The 27,814-nt window shown below is 37.5% G+C and overlaps 1 protein-coding gene across 2 annotated transcripts in view; it reads right to left on the bottom strand.

Moving 5' to 3' along the window:
- LOC137407387 (rho GTPase-activating protein 7-like) overlaps positions 1–8,691 on the bottom strand; it is a 62,137-nt gene extending 53,446 nt beyond the window's left edge. Inside the window, exons 1-2 of one of the 2 annotated variants that reach the window (XM_068094028.1) lie at positions 8,607–8,691; positions 6,121–6,403 (exon numbers count right to left, since the gene is read on the bottom strand). Coding sequence is in view for 1 of the 2 variants with exons in the window: in XM_068094027.1 (XP_067950128.1) it covers positions 6,121–6,435 (315 nt within the window). In the remaining variant the exon portion in view is untranslated. Of the gene's footprint in view, positions 1–6,120; positions 6,510–8,606 lie in introns of those variants that run through there. The other variant, XM_068094027.1, reaches the window with a different exon arrangement.
- Between the last annotated feature and the right edge of the window lie 19,123 nt (positions 8,692–27,814).

Genomic DNA, 27,814 nt, shown 5'->3' with positions numbered 1-27,814 from the left:
CTCTTTTGAAATGGCGTTAGTTCGATTGGCCTGTTTTGCCCTTGAAGTAATAGACGTTACTAACAGTTGAAAAATATATTGTAAAAAATCATATTCAAAAAATGTTTTGGTAGAGAAACACTTTCCTTCCCTGTGATCATAAAACTGTCCTTCTCATCAAGTAGATGTGCAAATGGATATAAATGAAGGAATGTTTAAATTAGTCATTGTAAACCCTGCCTGTAACTATTTGCTAGATGCTCTATGGATAGAGCCACTTTATGAATAGGAGTTACTCTATAGATATGAGCTACTCTATGAATATGAGCTACTATATACATGTAAATATGAGTTAGTCTATGAATATAAACTGCTCTATGGAAATGAGTTACTCTACGGATACCAGCCGCTTGGTAGATCTACAAATTTGTAAGCATCTAATTGGCTTATCAGCTAAGATTAAGTAGAGGTTATCCCAGCAATAAGCAAACAAAAACAAAAAACTGTAAAAAAAGCAATTTATTTTAATTTTACTTTAATTGTATGTACGTAACCCCTAATTCTCCCCCACTTCACTCCACTCCTTTCTCCACTCCTTCCTTCTCCCATTCCTCCTTCGCCTCCCTCACTTCCCCACCAGGCTCTGTTAGTCACCCAATTCCCTTTAACTCTCTACCCCCTCTCTCTGCCTAGTTCATATGAGTAAGATCTGGAGGGGAATCAATGTCATATGTAGATGTTCTCTGCATGTGATAATGTCGTTCCCTGCAGGGCCATCATCAAGTTTGCAGAAGCATGATGATAGTCATGCGAGGAAGTGCCAGGAGGATGCAGCTGCATATGACAGGCTAATGACGAGTCCTGCTTCAGGGATCAAAGTCTCAGCTTGTTACTTCTGATTGACACTAATGACTCTTTCAATCAGAATTGATGAGAAGCAGAAATCATGGAGCATTTTAAAAGTCTTGTCATAAGCTATGAACCAACACACATCAGATGAAGCTAGGAGCTCACCAAAGAAAGCTGTGATCAATTTGGGGTTTCTAATGTTTTGAGTAGCTAAGGACAACAAGGATATCCCGAATAGGGAGCATGAGTATCCAAGGTTCAAACAAGAATACAGGCACATGGAAAACTTCCTCTCCAACTCGTGAGAGACACAGCGCGAGAGAGAGAGAGAATGAGAGGGAGAGAGGGAGGGAGAGAGGGAGAGAGGGAAGGAGAGAAGAAGAGAGGGAGAGAGGAAAAGGGAGAGCAGGAGAGGGAGAATGAGAGGGAGAGAGAGAGAAGACACAGATAAAAAATAATTGTGATAAACATCCCTGCCTGACTGACCTTTCTATATGTGTCAATCAGAGTTATTTATCATGAAAACATCTCATCTCTGGTCAAAACAGAGACGCAACATGCAATAACACAATGGCAAAGATTCAAAAACACTTTTCTACTGCTAACTATGTTTACTTTGAGCTGCCAGTCTTCAGTATGAGCTCCTAGTACCCACCAATATTTACTGAAGCTTTGTCTGCCTGCTAAGAAAATTTTTAGCTACAGCCCAAGGCCAATGTTGAAGTGCCAAGAAGCAATATATTGGCCCATTAGATATAAACTTGGAATGTGTCACTAACCAGCTATGCTGCAGCTAAGTATTCTATTGTTCATGCAATTGACTGGATTCTGGGCAAATGAAAACTGACAGCATTTTAATATTACAATAATTTAATAACAATGCAATCATGCCTTTCATTTGCCATAAATTGGATATCAGTGGAATAACATACCTGTGTTGTCAAACTAAAATTCTTGAACCCAGTTTTTAATGCTGATGCATGAAGAGTATTTTAGGCCAAAGTTGACAGCTAATCTACAGTCAGTTAGAAAAGTTATGCCAATGTCAGGCATTGGGGGAGACGATAAAACTAACTTATATCATTTTCCGCACATGCCGAACCTGTCGAAGCCCATTTAGAGATACCAATGAAATACAACTTTTTATTTTAGTCATACTCCCAGATTCAGCTTTCAAGAGTTGGCTATAAAATTACAGTAACCTAATTAAATGTCTCACTCCTGGGGTGTGCTATCCATGGGTTCCTCCTTTACATTCATTGGCAGTAGCAAACCAATTAAAAAAAATCTATCAATACACAAAATGATTAAGGACACAGATTGGACAATTATTTAGATATTCTAGTTTAGAAAACCAAACAACTTTATAAAGTTTTTCCATTTTTATGGCTTCAGAACGTTAATAAAACACTGTTTAGTTCAAATTATAAAAAACATTCTTGAAGCCGCAATTTCTAATGTTAACTGCTGCCTTTAGTTTATCGTTAGCTAAAAGTTCAACTCACTCCAGGCCAGAGCGGTAGCTATGTAGTGTACAAAGGGGAGAGGTATAGCCCTGAAACCTAAGTTGTGTGCAAAGGGGAGAGGTATAGTCCTGAAACCTAAGTAGTGTACCAAGGGGAGAGGTATAGCCCTAAAACCTAAGTAGTGTATAAAGGGGAGAGGTATAGTCCTGAATCCTAAGTAGTGTACAAAGGGGAGAGGTATAGCCCTGAAACCTAAGTTGTGTGCAAAGGGGAGAGGTATAGTCCTGAAACCTAAGTAGTGTACAAAGGGGAGAGGTATAGTCCTGAAACCTAAGTAGTGTACAAAGGGGAGAGGTATAGTCCTGAAACCTAAGTAGTGTACAAAGGGGAGAGGTATAGTCCTGAAACCTAAGTTGTGTACAAAGGGGAGAGGTATAGTCCTGAAACCTAAGTAGTGTACGAAGGGGAGAGGTATAGTCCTGAAACCTAAGTTGTGTACAAAGGGGAGAGGCATAGTGCTGAAACCTAAGTAGTGTACAAAGGGGAGAGGTATAGTCCTGAAACCTAAGTAGTGTACAAAGGCGAGAGGTATAGTCCTGAAACCTAAGTAATGTACAAAGGGGAGAGGTATAGTCCTGAAACCTAAGTAGTGAACAAGGGGAGAGGTATAGTCCTGAAACCTAAGTAGTGTACAAAGGGGAGAGGAATAGTCCTGAAACCTAAGTAGCGTACAAAGGGGAGAGGTATAGTGCTGAAGCCTAAGTAGGGTACAAAAGGGAGAGGTATAGTCCTGAAACCTAAGTAGTGTACAAAGGGGAGAGGTATAGTCTTGAAACCTAAGTAGTGAACAAAGGGGAGAGGTATAGTCCTGAAACCTAAGTAGTGTACAAAGGGGAGAGGTATAGCCCTGAAACATAAGTAGTGAACAAAGGGGAGAGGTATAGTCCTGAAACCTAAGTCGTGTACAAAGGGGAGAGGTATAGCCCTGAAACATAAGTAGTGTACAAAGGGGAGAGGTATAGTCCTGAAACCTAAGTAGTGTACAAAGGGGAGAGGTATAGTCCTGAAACCTAAGTAGTGTACAAAGGGGAGAGGTATAGTCCTGAAACCTACCAGTCTATCAGTAGGAGCTGTAAACCATGGCTAGGAAGGGTTCTATTAAAAGTGTGCTTTTTCTCTTTTTAGCTTAGTGCCAAATATGTGTTTTGCTACATAATTCCTTTGATAAGTTAAGTACTGCAGGATTGTCGCTGTTTCCTTGAAGCAGTCAATCCTCGTCCTTGCGTCTTCCGCAAAATATGGAAACTGCAAGGCTGCAACGCAAGTGAGTTGTGTTACGCAAAAGTTTTTATAAAAGGTTTCACGGCGAAAGGTAGAAACAGCGCTAAGGTAGGAATAGCGCACATTTCAAATGTTTTCCACACTTTGAAGCATTTCTCGCACTTTGCAATTTTCAGATTTGGGCATTTCCGAATGTGGCGCTATGGCCTTTGACATAAAAAACTTTGTTTTTTAACAAAGTGCCTGGCGGTAATCGGCAACACGCGAGTGTTCATTGACACACTTATCGCACGCTAACTCAACGTGCACACAACTCCAAATCTGCTTCATCTGTCTTATGGAAACAGCGAATATTTTATAACACTAAATTCATACATCTTCATGAATACAAGTGTTTTAAAGAGCCGTTAGATAGCTTAGCCTCAGCGTATAACACCGTATAACATCGCTATTGGTAAGAGGGACTACTACTAAAGTGTCGCCATGTAGGTATTGGAAAGATTTGACAGATAGATGGTTTACCACTAAATATTATTATAAAACTTATTATAAAACTCTCACGGATTTGAGTAGAAAATGATGCTAAAGTACCTACTGACATCAACAAAAAACTCTCAAGGACAATAAAAACATGGTAAAGCAAGGATTTCAGACCCACAATTTTGGTTAATGAAAAGAGCATACTTAGATAAACTGGTTGCTTCAGTCTGGCCGGAGACAGAGCCAGTTATTGGAAGAGAAAACCAGTAGTTGGGTGTAAAACAAACTGAACTCATCAAACCTCAGCTACTCAAATATGCAGGTCTCTTGTTTTCCACTCGACGTTCATCATTGATTATGTGAAACACTGGGAAATGTGGAACATTGGGAAATGTGAAACACTGGGAAATGTGAAACACTGGGGTATCGGGAAAGTTGGCAGCTGTCAAGCTTCCCCAATACTTTGCCTATTAACGACGACCGCCTTTCAAATGTGAAACATTTCGGCGATGGTAATTCACTGTCACGGATAGCGTGATTTATTCATATCCGTTTAAGATAGTAGCTGCGGGACTAGTTTTCAATTCCAGCACGGGAAACAAAGAGACTTCTTCATAAAAATTTAAAAAGACAACTGGGAACACTAGGTCAAGGTATTTCCTGATGCATATAGGATTGGTTTGTGATAATGTGAACATTGTTATCATCGACCATCACCAAAGTATTGTGGCATCAATACCGAGATACAGCGATATAGTGTGAACCAGCCTTACGGCTACGGCTATGCTGAGACAATTCAAGGATGGTGTAGTAATTAATAGCCATGGAGGGTTCTAGCCCTGAGACAGGGCACACTCATATCACGCCCGACAAATGTTTAGAAACTAGGCAAATCTCTACTGTCCTCTGCTCATGGTGAGTGCATTACTTGATGCCATCAGCAGTTTGAGGTGAGTTAAAGATACGGTAGTCGCTTTTCTAATGTAAATTCTACATAGTGTAAAGAATATATGTTATGTTTTGGTTTCGTATTTCATGTAATCGATAAGAAATAGACTGATTTTATTAAAGCCCACAACTTCTCAAGTTTATCCTTTTATCTTTTTTAAACCATATGAGAATAATTATACAGATCTTACATTCAAGAAATGTTGATGTTTTTGACTTGACTCCGTTGTAGTTGCTTTATTTCATATGAATTGCATGCTGGGATGTTCAATATTATTACCGTTAATATATAAAGCTATACAATTTTTAGGTTTTATTTTAACGTAAACGAATATTCCTTACTTCGTGTTATATAATTTTATATAATGTTTCTGAGTCATTTGAGAAAACTATCATTTGCGATTGTTTTTGATGTTTGAGGTGATCCGACTGCCAGAATTAGTCCGACTGCCAGAATTTTCAAGATTGAAATCAACAAAATTGATCGCGATTGAAAAACTCAGAAGAACAAGACGTGTGAAATGACATTACTAGTTGTGATAGTTGGTATCAGCTATTGCATTTAAGTTGCAGCGTTACACGTCTCTATGCTGTCAGTTTCTGCAACTATAAACTTTATACTCGCACTTTCAGTTGATCTTTTTAACCGTGATCAAGTTTTGCCAATTTTAATCTTGAAACATGCTGACAGTCAGATCACTTCAAACGTCAAAAGCAATCACAGCTGGTAGAACAATATCGATACTTTCTGATAAAATCCAGTAACATTTTGCTCAAGTTCATCTTTGAAGGAAATCGCAGCGTTACATTAACATTATTTTTGGAAAACAGCTGAACGTGCTGTTCTGTTGAATTATGATATGAATTGCTGAAGTTTTGATGATCAAATGCAATAACTACGCATTGTTCGGGAGGGGCACAATTAAATTTTCAAAAGCCCAAGGAGCTTATAGTTGCCAGAAACACCACCCGGTTTTTCTGACCAACGACGCCGGATAACATTGAATCATGAAAACACACAGAAGCACAAGGAAATCTCTCAATCCAATATGGCTCATCATATTACGTTCAACATGGCCGCTAGGGAATGAATATAATCAACCAAACATGTACTCACCTTTTTTACTGGTGCTGATGAGCCATTAGATGAGACAGTCTCAAACACAAAGCCTGGATTCACGAGTCCACAGCTCTTAGGTGTCTGAGACGGCGTTACGTCCTGAGATTGCTTGACAAGCGTCGAGGAGGCGCTGGTAGAGCTCCCTGAGTATTGAGGGACCTTAAGATCTAGTGAGTTGGGTCGTTGAGAAGAAGATGAAAGAAGGCGAGTATTTTGGACTGGTGGTGATACACTGAAATCTTCTCCATTGTCACACAAAATGGCGAGCTCTGATTTATCCCTGTACAGGAAATAACAGCGCATTAGGATCATGGCCAACACGAGCGAGAAAGTTCCTAGTAACAACTGTGATGAAATTGACTTATGGCCAGAGATGAAAAACTAATGCTGTCGGCTACCGTTCTTATTGTCAGCTGATATGCACTTCTGCTGCTGCCAAGCGGTACTATAAATTAGACATTGCAGGCAGCATCTGGACATCGGTAGGAAAATGTTCCTTTTGTAAATCTAACAAACATCACGCTGAACCGACAGAAAGATTCCTATTATGCTTAGATAAATCTTTTAACAAGACTAATTTTACATGTGAGTACACTCGATGCATTATGTTGAGCCTCTCATCAATAGTTGACAATATTAGCAGCAAATCAATTTCTATCATTCAAAAATATAATTGATTTATTTAAGACTTTCCTTCTGTAGGTGTGGCCCGTTGCGTGAGCCGAGCTAATAGTGAAATGAAGTGGAAGGAAGGATAAACAGAGGCAAGTATTAATTACTGCATTAGTGAAACTCATTTAGGCCTGTGTCTCGACCAAAATTAGGTCGACCTTATGAAAGAGCAATTTTGCTGAAACTCAAATTGCCACATTTATTTCTTTGTCTCAATGTCTAAAGGGCTGCCTCCTTTTAACGATGGTCTTACATAAAAACTCAGTAGATTTTATTAGAAAGTATCAGCATTTTTTTGCTACTCGTGCTTTTTTATGTTGAGATGATTTGACTGCCAGAATTTTGAATTTCATCATTCAAATGAATAAAATCGATTCAGCTTGATCGCGGTTTAAACGCTCAGCTCAAGCGAAAGTGTGATTATGATGTCTATTAGTTGCAAAGAGACCAACAAAATAGAGACACGTAATGCTGTATTTTTAACACAATAGCCGATATCAACTATAGCAACAATAGCAACTATAGTGATAATATCAACTATAGCAATAATAGCCGATATCAACTATAGCAACAATAGCAACTATAGCAATAATAACAACTATAGCAATAATAGCAACTATAGCAATAATATCAACTATAGCAATAATAACAACTATAGCAATAATAACAACTATAGCAATAATATCAACTATAGCAATGATAGCATCTATAGCAATAATAACAACTATAGCAATAATAACAACTATAGCAATAATAACAACTATAGCAATAATATCAACTATAGCAATGATAGCATCTATAGCAATAATAACAACTATAGCAATAATAACAACTATAGCAATAATAACAACTATAGCAATAATATCAACTATAGCAATGATAGCATCTATAGCAATAATAACAACTATAGCAATAATAACAACTATAGCAATAATATCAACTATAGCAATGATAGCATCTATAGCAATAATAACAACTATAGCAATAATAACAACTATAGCAATAATAACAACTATAGCAATAATATCAACTATAGCAATGATAGCATCTATAGCAATAATAACAACTATAGCAATAATAACAACTATAGCAATAATATCAACTATAGCAATAATAACAACTATAGCAATAATAACAACTATATCAATAATAACAACTATAGCAATAATAACAACTATAGCAATAATAACAACTATAGCAATAATAACAACTATAGCAATAAATACAACTATAGCAATAATAGCAACTATAGCAATAATAACAACTATAGCAATAATATCAACTATAGCAATAATAGCAACTATAGCAATAATAACATTTTTTTCTGAGCGTTTTAACTGCAATCAAGTATTGTTGATTGCAATCCTGGCAGTCAGATCACCTCAAACATAAAACACAGTCGCAAATATTGGAAATACCGAGACTTTCTGATACAATCTACTAAAGATTTGCATAAGTTTATCTTTAGCAGACGCCGTGATGTCTCTCTCCGGCGTTGATGAACATCAGAGCAATCAATGCAGCAGGAATCAGCCCTATCAAAGTCGGTAAAATAGATAACAAACCTTTGAAAATGTGCGGTTATGTTTATGTTAGTCTTATCAATTATAAAAACGTTTTTTTTCTGAAATTTTTATTCACCATAATTTTTAAATGTTGAGTCAATGGCTTATTACTATGTATACCTTTTGGCTGGAATCGTTGAATAAGAAACATCTGAAAAAATATGGATGGCCGGCATATGGCAAGACCGTTCTTCACTGCCACTTACATAGAACTTGCAAAAGAAAATAAAAAAATACAACAGCTACCTTATATTCTCCACGGCATCAGCTGTTTCAGTAGCCACGCCCACTTTCTCCCTTTGGCAAGTTTGAGGAGTGGCTTTGGTGGGAGCTGTTTTTGCTACTCTTCGTAAGGAACCATTAGTGAGAACTTCCTTTCTCTCCTTCTTCTTGCCAAGGTCACGCGAGGTCGGCATCAATGATGGCCAAATATCAGGAGGGAAGCTCAAACTTTGTTGCGGAGAGAAAACCTTTTGACAATGAAGTGGAATATTGTTGTTGGCTACCTGGCTGGCAGCGTTACTAGTTACTATCTGTGTATGCTCAAATACAGCGTCATCACTGAGGGGTGATTTGTCATCTGAAAAGTCTAAGGTTAGTATAGGTTTAGTTGGAACACAGGGGCTGTAGGAAATATTCTCAGGGAAGTGGTGAGCATCACTCGCAATGTCAGTGCAATTATCACCAGTTAATGCCACCTTTTGGCAGCCACTAGCAAGTGCCTGTCGATTGGAGTTGTCAGCTATCTCTAATGGTGTCAAAATAGAACTATCATTTATAGGTGATGCAGCCATGTCGCTAGTTATATGCGTCAACCTTTGACAGGTGTTTGCTGGTTCCTCTGCATGGTCATGCGTACTTAACTCATTTCGCTCTCTCATTGCCTCTGTACATTCATCATTAGCATCCAATCCAAACACCTCACTCGTTAGTTGTGCAACCCTATTCGCTATCAATTTCCGATGGTAGGAGCTGTCCTCTGTGCCAGTTGTCCGTTGGTTGACGCTGTTACCCTCTGCTATTTCAGTACTATTATCTTTCAGAAGTACGAATCTCACGACAGCCTTATCATCAGACCCGACAGACAGCACCATTTTTCTCCTTGGTTCGGTGTTACAGCTCATCTGTAAGCGATAATAAAGTATAAACACACTGATACATATATACATGTCTATAAAATAATTAATTATCCCACGACCAAACGAGCGGAGCGAAGTGTGGGAGTTTTTATGATAAATGCATGTGCACACAACTTACGAAAATTATTCATCAACAATGAGACGAACCCTCGTCAAGAAATTTCATCAACAAATTTAAGAATCGTTATGTAAAGTCGTTAAAGTATAATAACGATACAAAACACATATAAACCTATTTAAATATGTTACCAAGTCATTGTAAACCGTCGGTATTATCTTAAAACTTACCCATCTGATCGGATTATACCCAAATAGACAGATTAATTTCAACGAAAATCGCCACAAAACACTTGAAAAGCTTGGTTTAATAAAAGTTAAGACCGAAAATTGAAATGCCGAGGGACAGATAATAGAACGATGAAGTTTTGCCCATTTCACGAAACAATAACGTGCACTTTTCACCAGTCTATAGCATTGTCGAATTGCCAAAGGTTTTAGCAATTAACATAGGAGTACAGAAATCGTTTCATTTTTGCCGATTTCAATTTTTTCATTTTCATTTGCCGACACATTTGAATACTTTCCCATTCTAACTGATGTCCAACGCAGTATAAGTAAAGCAAATGATGATGATATTTTTTAACGTTTCTTATGAAATTATTACAATAATTAATTATAAGTTTGGATGACTACAGAACAATGACTACGTAGTACAGATTTTCTAAAAATCTAACGCAGTGTAAGTAAAGGCATGACGATGATATTTTTTCTAACGGTTCTAATGAGATTATTGCAATAATTAATTATAAGTTTGGATGACTACAGGACAATGACTACGTAGTACAGATTTTCTAAAAATCTATATAAATATCACAACTTCGTGATATTGTTAGCTATGCCGTTTTGAAATGTAAACAAAATTGTGCATTGGTTTTTTATTATTACTATATAAATAATATTGGTTATTCTAATAATATCAGTGCATTTTACTTCTAATATTGGCCAATATTGCATTTCTCTTTTTGCAGGAGGAGAGATATAAACATATAATCTTTTCCTTTCATTATTGCTATTTGTTGTATATAATAACACCCAGTACATTACAGCTACCATTGCAGTTATCCTATTTGACTGCTAATATTGCATTTCTCAACCATCAGTACCCTTTCTTTTTTCCAATATCACTTTGGTCGTGGGCTGTATGACAGTGGAATTTCTAGTAGTATATATATATATATATATATATATATATATATATATATATATATATATATATAAATCTACAATGAACAATCCCAAATATTCATGCCAATAGAAGTCTATACCATCTTTATTTATGGGGAGTTTACGTCATGCGTTATGTGAAATATTACTGATATGTGAAATATTACTGATACAGTAATACTTCAACTTACGAGTGCTCTAACGTACGAGAAATTTGAGATACGAGCCCGCTTTTAAGCAAGTTTCAGCACTAACATACGAGCAATGTTTGAGATACGAGCACGTGAGTCAGTTGCCAAGTATGCCGGAGGTGTTTTATGAGAACAGCATCACTCTGTATTTTTCAACTACTCAGGTTATACTTTTATACCGTGTTTTCTGTGCGCAATTTTCAGTGCAGAATTATGTGAATTAAAAGTACGGTGCGTAGACCGAAAGTTTGCCAGTAAAATGAAAGATAATGGAAAGAAAAAGCAAATGATAACAATTGATATTAAACGAAAAATTATTGTAAAATATGCTAAATGTGTATGCGTGATTGATCTAGCTCAGCAATATGACAGAAATACATCTACAATTATCAAACCGAAGGGTTATATTCAGGGCATTTAGTTTGCAAAAGGACTAACCATAATGCGTTTCTAAACGACGCAGCGATCTTCACGACTGCTGATGGAGAGACTGCTCAGGCATTGGATAAAAATTAGACAATTGGCCGGTGACAGCGTAACTGAAACGATGATTCAATAAAGGCGAGAAGGCCTATGTGAAAAGGCCGGTGCTATCTATAAAAATTATAAAAATAGACTTTCGGACAAGTTGGCTAGCGGTCGTGCATTAACCCTTTGTGACAACACCAGTGTTCGTCCTAATCGCAACACGTTGAAAGAGCGACAAAGGCAAACGTCCTTAGATAGGATTATCTTAAAAAGGCCGGCTAGGCGTGAAAGCGAAACAAAGGAAAAATTAGCTAAACAGCGAGAAACTTCCAACTATGAACGCCGAAGAAATTTTAATTACAAAAAGTGAAAGTTTGCTTTTAGGTTTGCTTTTAAGTTTGTTTTTTAAGATTTTGATAAAATCCAAATTTATCAAATTCAACTGTTGTAATGCAAAATAACACTTATATCTCCCTCCCTGGCAAATGCTAGCGTTAGCTGCTACTGTATGTATTTAATTTTACATTTTAATTAATCACATTTCCTTGCATTGTTTTTTATTTGTTGTTTTTTGAAAGCATGTGGTAAGTTAGGACAATAACCAACATGTTTTTTCTGTTACAATATCTTGTTTTGAGTGTTTTATTTGCATTTTTAGAGTAAAGAAACCAATTAATATATATTTAATTGTTCTATATATAAATAAATTGCACCAACATGCGAGTAAATTGACATACGAGCTCAGTCTCGGAACGCATTAAGCTCGTAAGTCGAAGTATGACTGTATGTGAAATAGGCTTTTTAGTGAAATGTTTAAGGGTTGACTTGCAACAAAATTCACATTACAGTTATTTGATATCAAAAGATTCACCATGTCTTACTCTGTTGTGTTGTAGGTGCCAAATATGTGGAAATGTGATTATAAGCTCTTCAAAGCTCAAAAACGAACAGTTAATTGCAGCCATCACGAAAACGCCGTAGTTTGGAATTTCTTTATTTCGACGACATACTCAAACATTGCGGTTATTGTTTTGACAGGCGATGCGATCAAGTGAAAGGAAAGGCTAATAAAAGGCTCAATATAGAACGTTTCGCAGCACTAGTTAATGACAAACACTTCGGGTTCTACCAGAAAGCCTTTATCAAATATAGATGCTCGCTACTTTACAGTTTCGCTTCAGTCTGGTCTAATCATCTAGCCGTAATCTGCTCATGTTACCCATATTTCCTGTCAACTAGCGCAAACAACTTCTGCAACATTTTTCGACTACCACAGGTGACCAGCAGGCGCGTCATGTTTATCAGAGGATGATATGCACTCCTTCGAGCAAAGGTTAAAAAATTAAACGAATTTTCACGGTAGGTTTTGAGATGTCAGAGCTCAATGTGACAGCATTACAATGATGATGAAACAGACGTGTAAGGACAATAGACATGGTTTTATTGAATGCGTGAAGTATATTTGTGAAAATATTTCGACGAATGAGGTTGCATGAAAGTGTAAACAGAAGCCATCATCATGTTCAACTACGTCCTATTTGAGCTATTTTGAAAATGGATTCCAATCTACGACGTTCTCGTGATGGCTGCGATTAACTGTTCGTTTTTGAGCTTTTAAGAGCTTGTAATCACATTTCCACATATTTGGCACCTACATGTACAACACAGCAGAGTAAGACATGGGGAATCTTTTGGTAGCAAATAACTTTAATGTGAATTTTGTTGCAAGTCAACATTTAAAAAGAAAATCCTCACCATTGTATGAAACTCATGGCTCACATCCCGGATTTGCTTATGTTTGATGTTGGCCAATGGAATTGCTCATGGAACAGCTAATAGTAATAGTCAAATAATTTTGAACGTATCTGTTTCTTTTTCAAATTAAAAATTAGCCTAACAACTGAGAAATATAATTGCTAACTCTTGAAATAGGTTATTGGTAATTTGACAAGACCAACTCTAGCGGACAGACAACTCCAGTGGATGGATTGCTGATGATTATCAGATGTGACTAGTGATTTACTGTTAAATTTTACTAGCAGGCTATTTGAGGTTATAAAACTGCTCATAATTATAGTCTTCTATATAAATGCTGTATGTAGTTTATTGGATGGCTGACATAAATACATCACATGTGTATAATAAAACACGTGAAAACCAGGGACATCATTGAGAACCAGAGTGAAACTATGACAACAGGCCAGGCATGTGGCAGCAACCAAAGAGTTACAGAAATATCCACTTTACGATTGAACTTATGAGTTGTTGAGGGAAATCTTGTACAGCCCACAAAGACTGCTTAAACATTGCAGTCTCTAATAAAAAGTTAGTCCACCAGATGCTACCATGTGCTGTAACGGTTTTGCTCAGTTTTGTCTGGCAAAGCGAAAAAGCCTTAGTACAGGATTGTTTTGATTTATAGCTGAGGAGGGGGAAGGGGGAGGGGAGCTTGTGACAGATGACTGAGAGAGAAGGCCTGTCAGATAGTCAATACTCAGTGAGGAACATGACTTGTATTGATTAACTGTTGTTATACGGGCTGCTGTAGAGGGCCTCAAACATTAGTCTCAAGATCCACAAAATTAACTAAATCTTACACGAAGTGCCTTAAATAAATGACTAGAGTTGTCTACACAAGGTCAGGTGAGTTTGCTATTTTCACTGTTTAGTACACATGATAGGATCCTTCCCTCTCTAAAAACTATTTAAACTTTTATACATCTATATAGTGCGTCCCAGGTTACGAACTACCTGTTATACATCTATACAGTGCGTCCCTGGTTATGAACTACCTGTTATACATCTATACAGTGCGTCCCAGGTTACGAACTACCTGTTATACATCTATACAGTGCGTCCCTGGTTACGAATTACCTGTTATACATCTATACAGTGCGTCCCAGGTTACGAACTACCTGTTGTACATCTATACAGTGTGCCGCAGGTTACGACGCACCTGTTATACAATTTTTCGCTTTATGATGTGGAACACGGTGTTTTTTCATTTTCGCCATACAACACCTTTTTCGCCATACGATATCAACAAAATCTTTTCACGAAATTAAAATTTGCCTGTTGGTGTGCTGAAAACATTGAAATAACAAATATGTCGATATGCTATTCACTGAAAGCTCTCGCACACCACCTGAAATAGATATGATGCTCGCTATTTCTCTGTTCAGCGTTATTCGTCATAAGTTATAGTGAAAACAAAACCAGAAACAGATCGGTGATACAGTTTTAGCCGATGACAAAGTTGAAGTTTAGTAAAACACATAGTAAAACTTAGGTTTACGCATGTGTTTAGTAAGCTTAACTCATTTAACTTAAATTCAATTTTTATATTATGAAAGTATGTAATATAAACTTTTTTATTATTAAAGTATATAATATTATATATTATATTATGTTTCGAATTGAGAACTCTATATAGTCGTACTGTACATAGTGCAATGTAATGTTACATTTTATTGCAGATCATAACCACTAAATACAATAAAGTTACTGTAGGTAACTATAGTTACTAAGGTTAACACACCTACTACCTATTTTGTTACTAATTTTTAATATGTACAGTACGTGTATGAAATTTTGATGATTGTTCCCAGGGTGTGTTTGCATTATATAATTACTATGGGTTTCTATACCCCCTATACGACATTTTCGTCTTACTATGCCATCACTGGAATGAATTAAAATCGTATGGCGAAGGCCCACTGTATATATAAATCAAAGTGTTTGTTTGTCTGTTGTATGTCCAGTCTATTGTGATTGGTTAAACTACACACGCTTGAACTACTAGAGGAACTAAAACTAGCAGCTTTAACTACTGGAAAGAAAATACGTATCCAGACTTGCCCAAAAACAGAGATCCTGATGCATAACAATTATAACCACAATTATGCCAAGCTATGGCAAGATGGCGGCATAGTTTAGTGGTAGTGCCCCTGGCTCAGCATCACTGCATCCGATTTCAGTGAGTTGCGATCTTTTTTTAATGCCCCAACAAAACAACAAACAGCTCCTATTCTAGTAGATTTAGACTCAAGTCACTCAAATTCATACAATTCATATATTCATATTCATGAATGTATACATATTCATAAGTTACTCAAAAACCTTTTTCTTCCTAGTGCAACTCTGGGCATTCATCTGGTTTAATAATAAAGTTGACAGTGAAACTCGTGTCCAAGCGGCGCTTATCATAATTATTCAAAACAAATGAAAAACCTTTGCTGTATGAGCTGATTCGCGTTGAATCAGTTGAATGTTGAGTTGAATGTGAGTTGAATGTTGAGTTGAATGTTGAGTTGAATGGTGAGTTGAATGTTGAGTTGAATGTTGAGTTGAATGTTGAGTTGAATGTTTAGTTGAATGTTGAGTTGAATGTTTAGTTGAATGTTGAGTTGAATGTTGAATTGAATGTTGAATTGAATGTTGCGTTGAATGTTGAGTTGAATGTTGAGTTGAATTGAATGTTGAGTTGAATGTTGAGTTGAATTATTCAGTTTTACACTCCACCATGCAGTATTCCTCCTTGCTTATGTAAAATCAAACTTGTACAACCGTCAGCTTTCAGATTGATTAAACATGTTAGTTGTTAGTAGTTTGACAGTAAAATTAAGTTGAGTGCTACTCAAGTAATGCAGCCTTTCCTAGCTACTGTTCTTTTTATTTCCCAAATCATGGCTCCGAAGAAGAATAGAGCGAATAGTGGAAGTAAAATGTTGCAATGCTATGGGTAAGTACTTGGAGTATTTAGTGTCAAGTTTTTGAGCTGCGAAACAACTTAAATAAAACACAATGTACTCTTATAAAAATATCTGCTCAAACATACAACAGTTTTGACATATAAAGTAAATTAGATTTGTATGCCAAGGTTGGACATGTACTTCAATAGATTTTTCTCTGGCTAACACATAATTTCCGGTTTTCTAAAAAGCAGTTATTCTCGTCAGGCTAAATCCAGACAATTTTGACATTAAACTTTGTGTTAGGAAGGTAATAGATAACATTTTATGCTACATGTAAATGACATTGACTAACTGAATGCTATGGGGTGTAACTAATTGGCAGGAACTTACGCTGTACATGCCATCTTAAACCTACTGTCAAAAAAAACTTGTTGAATCACCAAAAGCCATGGTTGGCAGATTTTTAAGCGGAGCTGTTCCAATTCTAAGTGTGTCAGAACTGCTATCAAAACTTTTTAGACCAATAGTAGAGTTTTCACTACATTCCTAAATAGCTATGGTTCTCCTTATCTAATAAGTAACACCTATACAACCAGGAAATCATCCAAAGGATAGCACTGCCACCCATATCAATTTTATTATCTATTAAAATTTACGGTGGGCCTCTTGAATGACAAGTACTGCAGGGAAAACTGATTCGAGCAGGTTGAGAAGGTTAAAGTTCATTAGGGAGTCAACCAGAACGGCCTCTTCCACTGGCTGTAATGGAAATGTCAATCACGAAGCGTGGAGAGCTTCACGCATCCCACTTGTGACTAAATATTATTACTAAACGAACAAGAAAAACTGACCACAACAGGCTTAAGATTGAGTCAGCAGTTTGATTGACAGAGATAATTGATTACAAGATTGAAATAAAGATGAGTTACAGTCTCTGCCTGCTATCTGTCAAGTCAATAATCTCCTGCCCTTAGTATAGTGTCACATGCCTCTCTTTTTAGCACGAGTATCGGCTGACAAATGTAAGAGCTTTTTACAGTCGCTTATATCTGCGTGATTCTTCTTGGTTGAAAATCTGAGAGGAAATGATGTAACACCCTGTTTTCTTGTCAGCTATTGCAAAAATTGAATCGATAATATTTGAAAGCAGTGCATTTCCTCTCCCATCTGAAGGTATTCCCACAGGATGTGAGGTTAACCTGTGTTTGACCGAATGACACATACTTGCTGTTGTCATCAGCTCGCTTTTGTTCTATACCATATAAAACCGGTGTGCGACTTGCTACATAATTTTGCCAAGGTTAAATAATGCAATATAACTGCCGTATTGTTGCAAAAACTTTCATCCAACTAACTCTGAAAGAAAGAGTTTGCAAACATGTGTTGAAGTTGTCTTCTAAATCACCGCCCTGTTTATTTAACAATGTATCTTATCAGTTATCATGTTTAAAATGGTAAATGAGGCGACAACTTCAGCTCTTTTTACTTTTCATTACAACACCATTTCAGATGGAACTCTATGGATGTGTTCTGTGATTGGTGTTTTGGAAAAATTGTGTACATTGAGCCAGAAGCCTCCATAGTTGTAAATTTACATCCTTTATCGTGGTAAGTGAGCTACATGTATGTTAAATGGTAAGTACACTGCATGTACATCTGATCAATTTTGCTCAAATCTTGGTTGGCTGATAGAGTTTGAAATATCCTTAGTGTTGCTGACTAAAGATATACCGAATTAGCGGCAGAGCAGCAGTCTGGAATTGTTAAAGGTAGACTTGCAACAAAACTCACATTACAGTTATTTGATATCGAAAGATTCACCATGTCTTACTCTGCTGTGTTGTAGGTGCAAAATATATGGGAATGTGATTACAAGCTCTTAAAAGCTCAAAAGGAACGGTTAATCGTAGCCATCACAAAACCGCCGTAGATTAGAATCTCTTTCCAAAACAGCTCAAATGGGACATAGTTGTACAAGATGGCTTCTGTTTACACTTTCACGCAACCTCATTCGTCGAAATATTTTCACAAGTATACTTCATGCATTCAATAAAACCATGTCTATTGTCCTTAAGCGTCTATTTCATCATCATTGTAATGCTGCTACTTTCAGCACTGATATCTTATAACCTACTGTGAAAATTTATTAAATTTTTCAACCTTAGCTCGAAGGAGTACAAATCATTGTCTGATAAACATGACGAGCCTGTTGGTCACCTGTGATAATCGAAAAATGCTGCAGAAATTATTCGTGAAGTATGGGTCACATGATCAGATTACGACCAGACGATTAGACCAAGCCGAAACAAAACTGTAAAGTAGCTAGCATCTACAAAATTTATATTCGATACGGAGTCTTCGGTAAAACCCGAAGTGTTTGTCATAAACTAGTACTACGATAAGTTTTATATTGAGCTTTGTATTGGCCTTTCAATTCACGTGAGAACATTACGTGACAAAACAGTGACCAAATGTAATGACTACGTCAGAGAAATAAACTGATTCCGATCTACGGCGGTTTCGTGATGGCTGCGATCAACTTTCGTTTTTGAGCTTTTAAGAGCTTGCAATCACATTTCCACATATTTTGCACCTACAACACCGCAGAGTAAGACATGGTGAATCTTTTGATTCTAAATAACTGAAATGCGAATTTTGTTGCAAGTCAACCTTTAAGAACTGTTTGGTACACCTTGACCTTGTAACGTCAAGGCACTCACATGTAAGCGATAGGAATAGGTAACTTACATATAAGCAATGGGAATAGGTAACTTACATTTAAGCAATAGGAATAGGTAACTTACATATGAGCATTAAAAATAGCTAATTTGCACTTTTAATGTCCATCGCCGTTTAGATCGGTCAGTGCTCGCTTGTGAAGGAGTTCGGTCCTCGCAACACCGGCTAAAAATCTCTAGCAGATGATTGGCTAGTGAACTTTTATAAATTTCTTTTGGATAACTTTCTTAATCGCTTTTTACAGCTAATTTTATTTATTTACTTATTTTAATTTTATTTATTTTTGACATTCACCTTCTCACAAAAATTGACCGAGGGTAAAGAAGCAATCGGAATAACACTTCTGACTTCAGAACTTTGTTTGGGAAGCAGTCGAAGTAACTGAGTTGAATATCTTCAGAGGTATTCAATTTGGTTCAGCTAGGTGTAGCCTATGCTACCTCGGGTCGATATATTATTAGCTACCGCAGTATTCATTCTGTTTTGTCACTAACAATCGACTTAAAGGATGATCCCGAACACAACAGATGGAGCCGTGTGACCATCCAATAAAAAACAGCAGGACCAGTGTTAATATTCGGAGTTCAGTCTGGACCTGTGTAGCCTTACTTTACAGACTTTGGATGTTTCACAAGAGATATGACCACTTTAGAAACCACTGATCAGTTACTATGTAGACGGAACACAAAAAGCCTCACACACACTCAGGGATGTATTGCGAAAATCAGCCGTGTTGGCATTTTTTAATGCTAAATAATTTTTGCATAAAAACATGAATTTTGTCTCGACTGTGTCAAAATTCTATAATAAATTTTTTTCATTTGTATAATTTAATCTTTTTTAATCTAATAATCAGGTCTTTAATTGAAATTGTAAAAGATGCTAGATCATCGGTCTCACCTGCAGTGAGTGTTCATCATCAATTACTCTTACCTGCAGTGGATGTTCGTCAAGGCTATCAAGTCTATCCTGACCTGAGCTCGCTCCTTTTCTGCCTGCTACAGTTTTCTGCAGGAAGTGTAAAGGGTGCTCATCATCCTGATAAAAGGCAGCAGAACTGCCTGTGGCTAAGGTGGTCACTTCTAGTCTATCGTCGTGTCTAGATTGAGTATTATATGAGGCATCCTCTTGAGTATTGGTTTGTTGCTTCGTGTTGGTCTTTTCTCTGGAAGAACTTGAAGCATTCCTACACTGAGCTTTCTTTGAGTTAAAAAACTTTTCTGTAGGGGAGATTTCCGCTCGTTTTATAATTGTTGTTATCACTGGTTTTGGAGACACGAATATATCATCTCTCTCTAGAGTCTCTGCGGGTTCTGAGCTAACCGTACATCGTGACTCCATTTTATTTAGAGGTGTATGGCCGGTAGCCACAGCATTAATATCTGTCCATACTTCCTAAAGCATTTCTTTTGGTCTCTTAAAATATAACAAAATAATACAAATAAACAAAACCCTTCCACAATTTATACTTGTATTTCAGCTACGACCATCTTCATAATTTTGTCCGAGTATGGTACAAGGCATTGCCTAGTACTACTAAAGCTACGTTCATTCTGACAAACTTTAAAATCTTTTTGTAGAGAAGATATCAGCAGTTGGAAACAAAGAAGTAGATATCAGTGATGGAGAATCTCTGTTTGTAAGTTTAGAGCATAGCTATCTAAAAACCTATACAATAGAAGGGTTCACAGAACCACCCAATTGCTAGCAAGCCACTTTAAACATTATAGTGTTTATGGAAGAAGAATTTAAAATTTGGTTTATAATAAAAACAATCCAATTCCAAATAACATTCTGAGTCAACCATCATTCAGCTTATTCTTTTGTCATCAAACTTGTTGAAGCTCAGTTGACAGGTCAAGCAGGTGGCTTGAATACACATTTAATTAGTGGATCTTTGTGTCTGAGGAGACACTATCATAACCAGTGATAGTCGAATGGATAGGTATCAATGGTAATACTGGCTAATCTAATGCTTCTCAGAAAGCAGGCAATCAAAGCTTTTTGGCACGTGAAATGTAAAGTACGTTCAGCAAGGTTACAGCTCGCTAGATGTATCGCTGTGACACATAAGATATGAGATATGGAAATATCAACAACTCGAAATGACTCTGATAAGAAACTTGGCCACATAATTAGAGCAAAGCGCACTACTGGTTTCCAACTTATAACACACTCATCGAGATGATAGTGTAAGTGAGCTGTAAGATGATGAGCGGAAAGTCAGCGATAAAACTTGTTTCTGTCACCAATCGCTGCCAAGAATATGGACCTAGTTAAAAAGAAAAAAATTCTGCATAATCATATGAGCTGACCAGATCTAGTGAACACTGGCTCTAATTTATGTTCATATCCAGTAATCTATCTCCCCTGTCATGTAGCACGTATTTATCTCCCTTGTCATGTAGCATGTGCAACCATCAAGCTTTGAAGGAAGCTAGTAGACAATGGAGTAATTACTTATAATCTGTTAAAAGTCAAATGCAGTCAGGGTGTCTAGAGCATACTTAACACAGCGTGCATGGGTGCAGATACAAATGGCACGTATAAATATGTTAAGAGCATCAGCCTCTTGACTACCTCGAGATAGCTTCTGTTATAATAAGAGGCTGCCTTAGAAGTGATAGCAAAGAGGAGCAATTGAAACACTTGCAAGGATGCAATAGTAGCCATTGAAATGCATAACATCTGACTTGTCTAGCTTCAGCCCCTTTAAAATGCTAAACTTATTTTATGAAATACGAAACTTGAGAGTCTATTTGAAACGCCCAAGGCTAGGACCCATAGACCCTTGTAGCGCAGTATAACATAGTAGTGGTCTCATAGAAGTCGTGTACAATTGAGGAGAGAGAAAAGGGACAGATGTGAGCGCTACAATAGCAAATAGGCAGGCAGCGGCTGACTCTAACCATTGTGACTGCTAAGATATTCTCGGTGCACTAAGCTGCAGTACCCTACCGTGTCCCTGTTGACAATTACTCGCATTCCTTCCATCCCACTTTCATGCTTTCATTTATTACAATTAATTAAGAAAAGACACTGAAACTATCTGGCATTCATACTAAATGATTATATAAATAATATGTGAAGGTAGCGCTCAGTCTTGTCCATTGACAGGGCACTTGTCCGCTTGTCATACCAGTGAGCATTCGGCAAACCTATAATTGCTGGGTGATTCAGAGACGGGTCTGCCATTATCAACAAATTCCGGAAGAAGTTTGATCATGGCTCAGCTAAATTCCTTGGCAAGAGTAAACCTTTAAAGTACTAATCTGGGATAACTCATACAATTAAACAAACAGCTGAGAAAAAAGTGGAAGGTAAATTTTGCCAACTCGGAACAGGTCTAAGAATAAGCTCATGTCCTGTAATGTGAACAATCTTTAGAGTGCAAAACCCTCTTCTCTTTGCTTCTTCCAGCTCACAACTATTATCTCTTCTTCTTATCCAACACATGCACCCTTCCCAAAAAAAGAGTTCAATTTACTCTACTGTTTTCTTGTTTCTCGTAAACAGCGACATCCGGACTAATATAGCGGCGTATCTGATAAGATAATGGATATCGCGTATGACCGGTATGGCTTGTCATGCTATCTAGCAGAGCTGGCATGACTTGTCATGCTATTCAAGGTACTGGTATGGCTTGTTATGCTATTCAAAGCACTGACATGACTTGTCATGCTATTCAAGGCACTGGTATGACTTGTTATGCTATCCAAGGTACTGGTATAGCTTTTTATGCTATCTAAAGCACTGGTATGGTTTGTCATGCTATCTAAAGGCTCTGGCATGGCTTGTCAAGCTATCCAAAACACTGGCATGGCTTGTCAAGCTATCCAAAACACTGGCATGGCTTGTCATGCTATTCAAAGTATTGGCATGGTTTGTCATGCTATCCCAGAATGTGAAAACCTTAGATTGGCCTTTTTTCTACCATAATTATACTGTCTTTGTAAAAAAGAGACTCTTTATTCTTTTAATTCCGTTTTAAAACTTTCATATGGTTTTTTAGTTCAGCATGCGGATCAGCTGTGATGTTTCAAATAAGCTCTGTTGATTATCTGAAGGTTGTGTGACTCGGGCAGAGGTACACAAAGCTTGCCTACGCTTATGGCGAAACATGAACCTATCTTTACCAGTAATCTGATCGAGCAAATTGGAAAACAATGCATGGCATGCTATATAGTGAAACTGAGTGGTCCAAATGCCGGTCGAATGACAACTACAGCAGGTGGCAGAGAGATAGCTATTCTCCAATCTGCTCAACATTGTCAAGTTGTCTGGTTTGAGTTGAAATAGATAAAAGCAGCTTCATCTGTCAGTGTCAAACCTCTTGCAGTCTACTGCTAACAGGCCATAGCAAGTGCCAGCAATGGCTGCTTTTGCTCGACAGATTATCGAAGAGAGTCTGAACACATCAGAGACTTATTGATGGCTGAGGGAATGAATATCCCAACAGACTTCAACACTACAGCTTCTTGCCAAAGTTGTTCAAGGGTCTAGTAATATTTCCTCAAAGATACATGTTGTTGGCATGACATGCAGACACAGGTGCTTTAACTTGAATGGTCTAGATTATTTCACAACGATGGAAACTGAGTGCAGTCTGAGAGCTATGCCTAGATGCTTGAGTGGAATTCCTAAGACCTATAGATAGCGTAGGACAAAGGTGTCATACCATAGAAATTCACACATACATCCGCTTACATAAGATATTGATTACAAATATTGGGCTATCTATAAAGCTTATTGTCAATTAATTACTCTCAATCAATCCTATCTTCACTGGCTAAGCGGGATACGATTGGTAGAATGTAGGCAGTGCCTCCTTGGAGCGCTGGGTGCACACAACCACCCTGTGGCAAGTGCCCACGCGAGATCGGGTTTACAGCTTTGTTCATATGCAATGCTTATAAATAAACCATTTCTTTCTTCAGTCTCGTTTAAGAATGATATGTTCATAATAAGGTGTCATGTTCAGTTTGGCTTCACATAATCTGACTATATATTGAAAGTGGAAAAGTTAACTAGGGATGAAGGTGAAAGTGGCATATTAATAGCTAAGTAGACATGACTGATTTGTCAGGAACAATAGTACTCAGAGACTACCCTATGCCCGAGTGAGTCAGGTATAGCCACGGACAAATGCATGACATCGATTATTCCTCACAGTTTGACATGCTCAGACATTGAAACAAGCAACTGAATAACTCGATGCCATTAACCATTTATGAGCCTTAGAACTGTAGCGCTAGACTTCACAACACGCTGGTAACCCCCTCTCCCCGAGCTAGTAGTGAATATAGGAAAAGTGTATTCAAGCTGCCGAACAGCAAGAATCACAAAACAGGCCTAACTAAAAGAGAGTAATATCTTACCTTAGACCTGCATCATTAGCGGTTTAGCAACTCAGCAAGAAACTAACATTGATTGGCATTCAAAGACAATGGTACTTCCTCGCAGTGAGAAGTCACTCTCTCACCTGGTTCTATCATCCATTCTGGCAATGATATTGCCATGGTCAACTCTCACGTTAGCCAATGCTCAGTCAGTGCTGAGAGGCACTAGTTAGACTCATGTGGAAGTGTAGTCTGGTGGCAAAGAGGAGCTCTAGTGAGTTCCTCCAGACTAGTAGTAGTTACTAGTAGTCACTAGTAGTTACTAGCCCGTCTCAGTAGTATCACTTATAGATTAGCTATGGTCAACTATGGATGGAGCTATATCAACAGTCGGTAGAGTCCATTCAAATGAGGCTGTTTGCTCAGCCTGTATATAGGCGAGCATGAGTGTCTTGTTAAGGAAGGTGAGAATACTGCACCTTTGGAGCGCAAGCTATGCAAATATACAGTCCTTAATTACATGAAAAATGAAGATATATGCAGTAATGCAAATTTGTGGGAGCTACACAGGAAATGCAACGGTAGGTGACTAGGAAACCAAATTTGGTTTTCTGCATTGAAAGAGTAGAGAGAATATTTCTATACCAAGTGTGTCACCAATTATCATTTACTAGTTTAGCAAAAATATTAGGAACACTGGAAAAAGAATGTAATGAAATTATGAAGCTGTCAAACATCGGTACCAGTGATAGCCAAAGTCATACAAATATTTCTGTAGCGAACTACACAGACAAGCTAGTTGTGATGGACTGCTTATGCTTATGTCAGTCTCCTACTTGTATCTTTAATGTATCAATCTGAACAACATACAGATAGGCAAGTACACTAAAAATAATGTTAGATAATGAATAGGTTAACATACTCGTACCTTGAACCGCCTGTGCATAGTGCAGCCAGCATGCAACTAGATCAGGTGGCAATCACAAAAACCTACAGTCGATTGTTATGAAAAGACACACTAACTCTCTAGCGCTTTCAAAAGAAAAACAATGAGTAATTGTGGGCTAGCGCATAGGTGAAAGGACACGGTGCAAGTCTATGTCACATTAGAGGCAATCAATTAGACACAAATACGAGTGTGATTTACAGGTTGTATCTAATTATGTCTCCATTATTCTTAATAACCTCATTCAGATAGTGCAGTTGGACACCAATTGAGTATGAGCTAGTCCACAGTTGTGACTGCGGTCAGTCCAGTTTACTAGTGCAGCTAATTACACAGAGGTTCAGTTTCAGAACCAAATACAAACCGGTGTGATATCACAGGCCTGTCCATTCCTAGAACCTTCTACAACCAAGTGCAATACCACAGACCTGTCAACTCCTACAACCTTCTATTAACCACCAAAACACAATCACAGATCTGCCCATTCCTACATCAGACTACAAACTGGTCGAATACCACAGACCTGTCTTTTCTCAAAACCTGTGAGCTAGTAGGATAATATAGACATGCCTATTACTAAAAACTTCTACAAACTGTTAGAATACCACAGACCTGCCTATTCCTACTACCCTTCTCAAACCAATAGAATACCACAGACCTGCCTATTCCTACTACCCTTCTCAAACCAATAGAATACCACAGAACTGCCTATTCCTACTACCCTTCTCAAACCAATAGAATACCACAAAGCTGCTTATTCCTGCAAACCTCTACAAACCAGTAAAATACTACAGAGCTGTCCATTCCTACAACCCTCTATAAACTAGTAGAATATCACAGACCGATCCTTTCCAGAAACCTACAAGCTAGTGCAATATCACACCTGCTAATTCCTTCAACTCTGCACAAACCAGTGCAATACTACAAACCTATCCATTCTTACAACTTTCTACAAATTAGTACACTGTCACAGACCTGAATATTCCTAAAACCTACAAACCAGTATAATACCGCCCACCTGTCCATTTCTACAACCTTCTACAGACCATTATACTACCACAGACCTGTCCATTTCTAAGGCTCTCTACAAACCATTAGAATACCATTATAGCATGACAGACCTGCCCATTCCTACAACCTTCTGCAAACCAGTAAAATATACCAGACCTGTCCGCTCCTACAACCCTCTACAAAACAGTAGAATACCATAGACCTGCCCATTGCTACAACGTTCTACAAACCAGTAGAATACCACCGACCTGTTCTCTGTTCCAGATCTGCCTGTCACAGTTTATTGGTGACTTGATGACTGGCACCTTTCTCATGTCATTCTTTGTCTGCCTAACACCTTCCAAGTTATGTGTCTATTGAACAAGCTCTGACTTGCAAAAACTGGTACTGCATAACTAGAGGTTCCATATAGTATAGTTACATTGAGCACAACACGGTGTCTATGCAATCCATGTAGTCTATGAGTAGAGCGCTTTTTAAAGTTCACTTTATGGTTTGCTATTTTACATATAGCATTAAACCAGATGACATCTAAAGGTCAGAGAGAATTAAACTGTTAGCATGTACTCATTCCGAGACAAGGATGCATGCACTAGTTGTCATAGGAGAGTCGCTAGTACATTTGTATATCACCACTTTGAGTGTGTGAGTATATTTATTATACAGTAGCATTAACTCCTTAACAATAGATAAGGCCTACTAGCAAGGTTTTACACCAGCAAACAAAATAGACGATTAAAGCAATTATATTTGTTACCAAGTCATGACAATCAAAAAGAGATTTTTGTAAAACGAATTAAAGGTACACAAATTTTATGAATTTGTCAAAGCGCTATCTATGTACATACTAGACTTTAGCAAACATGTCACAAGTTGTCATGCATGTCATACTTTAAAAAACGTGTCAAACATGGCTATATATGCGCATGACACTCCTCCTTGTGACACATATCTGCTGTCATATTTAACACACTGTGGTGGGACTTAGTTTCTTGTCTACCATTGTCACTACTTCCTTCTACTAATTAGCTGCACAAAAACTGGTCAAGATAAAAAACAAAACAAAGTGTATTCTTATAATTTTATCTATGTAGCAATCTGTCACACTCATCCATGATACCTGTAGCAATCTGTCACACTCATCCATGTATATACCTGTAGCAATCTGTCACACTCATCCATGTTTATACCTGTAGCAATCTGTCACACTCATCCATGTATATACCTGTAGCAATCTGTCACACTTATCCATGTTTATACCTGTAGCAATCTGTCACACTCATCCATGTTTATACTTGTAGCAATCTGTCACACTCATCCATGTTTATACCTGTAGCAATCTGTCACACTCATCTATGTATAGAGGAAATAAAGCAAGCATGTAAAACGTGTTGACTAATTAGTGCATATTTATGTTCTTAAGTCAGTGTTTAATAAAAACATATAGGCCTAACATGTGAAGTTTCTATACAAGTTAGTCCACTGTTACTACTTCAACAGTACATTTCCTTTTTTGATTGCTTTATCATGGCTTTAGATTGCAGGTCAACAAGTTAATTAAATACTTGTTTTTATCCGGCTGAAAACTTTGGTTCCACAAAAGTTAGTAGCTCTGCTTTTAATGCAGCCTCAGATATAACACTTACTCTGCGCACAGATATACAGACATGAGATGGGTGAGGCCATAGATTTATAGTACACAT

Source organism: Watersipora subatra, chromosome 10 (assembly GCF_963576615.1).
Source record: "Watersipora subatra chromosome 10, tzWatSuba1.1, whole genome shotgun sequence".
Classification (NCBI taxonomy): domain Eukaryota; kingdom Metazoa; phylum Bryozoa; class Gymnolaemata; order Cheilostomatida; family Watersiporidae; genus Watersipora; species Watersipora subatra.
The sequence above is the reverse complement of the archived record's forward strand: the minus strand, read 5'-3'. Positions and strand labels throughout refer to the sequence as shown.